Raw genomic sequence first — 3007 nt, 5'->3', positions numbered from 1 at the left:
TGCTAAATGTGAACAGCCTGGAAGGATGCGTGATCTTAAAACTGATCAGTCTTTATTTTTATGTAATTGTGTAAATACTTGAGCCTTCCATACATGAAAACTTTGCGATAAAATGACAAAGTTGAAAATCTTTGTGAAACCTCCTCAGTACAAATATCACCAAAAAAAATAAATAAATAAAAAGCCACAGGACCATGCACAGATGTTTTTGGACTTATGGGATTATTTTAGATAAATAATGATGGTAGGTATTTTTTTGTTTATCATCAAGCCATCCTTAAGAAGTCCTTCAGGTTGCCCATCTGTGCACGTTCCTCGAGTGAACAAAGCAATACAACAACACACAATAAACCCTCCCAACCCAACAGGAAGGTCAGGGCAGGTATACCTGTAGCAGACACCAACTGTCCGGCCTCTCAGTCCCTACACACGTCAGGGACAATAATATGATCACACATATCACAACATAACTTCTAGTTTGTAAACTAAAAATCTACTTTTACTTTAGATTTATTTTAACTCTGAGTAACTACAATTTTAAACAAAGTAGGTCTGAGCTATAAGAACAGGTTCAAAAGACAACGTCACATTCTGTTTTTCATTATTACTTTTTATTATGAGGCTTTTTTCAGCTTTTTTTACAGTAAAAGTCAGGAGAGTTGTTTCAGGGTTTAAACACATGAATGAGCAGCAAAGTGAACTAACCTGCCACCAGTTTGCTCTTGCGTGAGGCCTCGGAGGCCAGCGCGTGCGACACGCTCATGATCCTCTCCTGCTGCTGCACGGCCGAGTCCAGCTCGCTGAAGTCCAGCGGTGCTGACGGCTGCATGTTCTGAACACTGAGGGAAAGAAATACAGCTAAGAAACAGAAAATGACCACAGTAGAAGACAAAAGTTTTCACCCCCTGGTGTTCTTTGTTTTGTTGCTTTGCTGAATTTCAAAGGAATTTAGAGATGAATGGGTGCTGCTTGCATTTAACCATCTTTAAAGGGATCCCCGATTAGTTGTAACATTAGACTTTATTTGATAAACATACACTTTAACTCCAAAATAAAGACTATAAAAATACTGTAAGATGTTCAGTTTTTATCATTTTTAAACTAAAAATTTAAAAATATATTACAGGGATGGGGCCATTTTATTTACATGCAAAGCATTCTGGGTAAATGATGACATCAACTAGGTCATCGGTGTGAGACTGTTAGCGAGCTATATCCACCCTGAAGGTTAATCTTGGACAATATCTGARGATCGACTCTTTTAAATGAAACCAGAGAGCGTTGACAGAGAGGAGAAGGTAGAAATGACTCAGCCTGTAAGTGAAAATATAGATGGAGGACAACAGAGCTGCTTCATGGAAGAAGAACCTCAGCTTAGCCTGTTAGTTTTAGCGTTAGCCCCGACGCTATCACCTTATATATGTATTATCTCAGCACTACACATTCTTCTCTCGCCACTGAGGTCCTCCATCCACATGACAGAGAGGGGAATGCAAAAATGACTCAGGCTGCAACTGAAAATATGGATGGAGGACCTCAGTTTAGCTTGTTTGTCGCACTAGCGCCGAGCTAATACATATAAGGCAATATAGCGTGGGCGCTAGCGCAAAGGCTAGCAGGCTAGGCTGAGGTTCTTCTTCCATGAAGCAGCTCTGTTGTCCTCCATCTATATTTTCAGTTATAGGCTGAGTCATTTCTACCTTCTCCTCTCTGTCAACGCTCTCTGGTTTCATTTAAAAGAGCCAATCATCAGATATTGTCCAAGATTAACCTTCAGGGTGGATATAGCTCCCCAACAGTCTCACACCGATGACCTAGTTGATGTCATCATTTACCCAGAATGCTTTGCGTGTAAATAAAATGGCCCCGTCCATGTTAAAATATATTTAAAAAAAAATTACAAAACTAAACAGCCTACAGTGTTTTTACAGTCTTTATTTTACAGTTAAAATACATGTTTATCAAATAAAGTTTAATGTTACAACTAATCGTGGATCTCTTTAAATTAAAACAAAGATTTTTAGTTGAACTGAGGACTGGGCTTCAAACATTTAACTGCTCCTCTTTAATCCAGTGGAGTGTTGCTTCAACTGTGTTTAGTGTCATTGTCCTGCTAAAGGGGAACCTCTGTCCTTGTCTCTAATCTCAACATGTTTCCTTCATTCATTTCTCTATATTTTATGTCATCCATTATTCCTCTAACTTCAGTTCTCCAATCCCTGCTGATAACGAGTATTCCCACATCATGGTGCTGCCACCACCGTGTTTCATCTTCAACCAGAGACAGACATCTTTAGCAGTTTGCGACCTCAACCTTTTCTTGAACAACTGAACTAATAAACAAACTGAAATAAATTATAGGTTGAAATAAAATAATCTACCCACTTTTGGCAGGTTTACTGTGGTAAAATGTTCTATGGGGGATTTTGTGAAGCTCTATGAGACATTTGGGGTTTAGATTTTTTTTTATCTCTCCACTCTCATCAGCTTTGTCTCTGGCCTGAGAGAAAACTTCCTTGGTCTTCATGATGTCTCATGCTTGGAGGGTAGCCCGTACTAGTTAGAAGTGTTGAAGTGGTGCATATTCTGTGGGCTATAAGAACAGGTGAATGGGTATTGACATTATCTGCAGGATTGCCCACTGCAGGTAATGATTGTAACTTCAAAGCAAAAAGACGTGGGGTTTATAGATGCACAAAGTTTGGTTGAAACATAAAGTTTCAAATTATTATGCAAATTGTATTTTTTTATGTTCCTAAATAGTCGATACAAATGACAGAATGAGTATAATTCAAATGATGTTAGAAATCTTCCTCGTGCCAAATCTTTTGCAGACGATGATTATTAGTTATTAGTCATTCAAGTATTTCATGCTTTTCAACATATATTTGTATATATAAACATTTGTTTAGAAGTATTGGGCCTCATGCAAGAACCGTTCGTACGCACAGATTTGTTCTTAAGTTGTGCGTACGAGTGATTTAGGAGAATTTGTGGCATTCACCAA

General features: G+C 38.3%; 1 protein-coding gene across 1 annotated transcript in view; it reads right to left on the bottom strand.

Moving 5' to 3' along the window:
- Positions 1-3007, bottom strand: part of LOC106536086 (pleckstrin homology domain-containing family A member 7) — a gene marked incomplete at its 5' end in the record, with an annotated part of 32032 nt that overhangs the window by 2540 nt on the left and 26485 nt on the right. Inside the window, 2 exon segments of the mRNA XM_014033256.1 lie at positions 389-423; positions 706-839. Coding sequence (XP_013888710.1) covers positions 389-423; positions 706-839 — 169 coding nt within the window.

The sequence above is a fragment of the Austrofundulus limnaeus genome, unplaced genomic scaffold (genome assembly GCF_001266775.1).
Source record: "Austrofundulus limnaeus strain Quisiro unplaced genomic scaffold, Austrofundulus_limnaeus-1.0 Scaffold1678, whole genome shotgun sequence".
In the NCBI taxonomy this organism is placed as follows: Eukaryota; Metazoa; Chordata; class Actinopteri; order Cyprinodontiformes; family Rivulidae; genus Austrofundulus; species Austrofundulus limnaeus.
The sequence above is the reverse complement of the archived record's forward strand: the minus strand, read 5'-3'. Positions and strand labels throughout refer to the sequence as shown.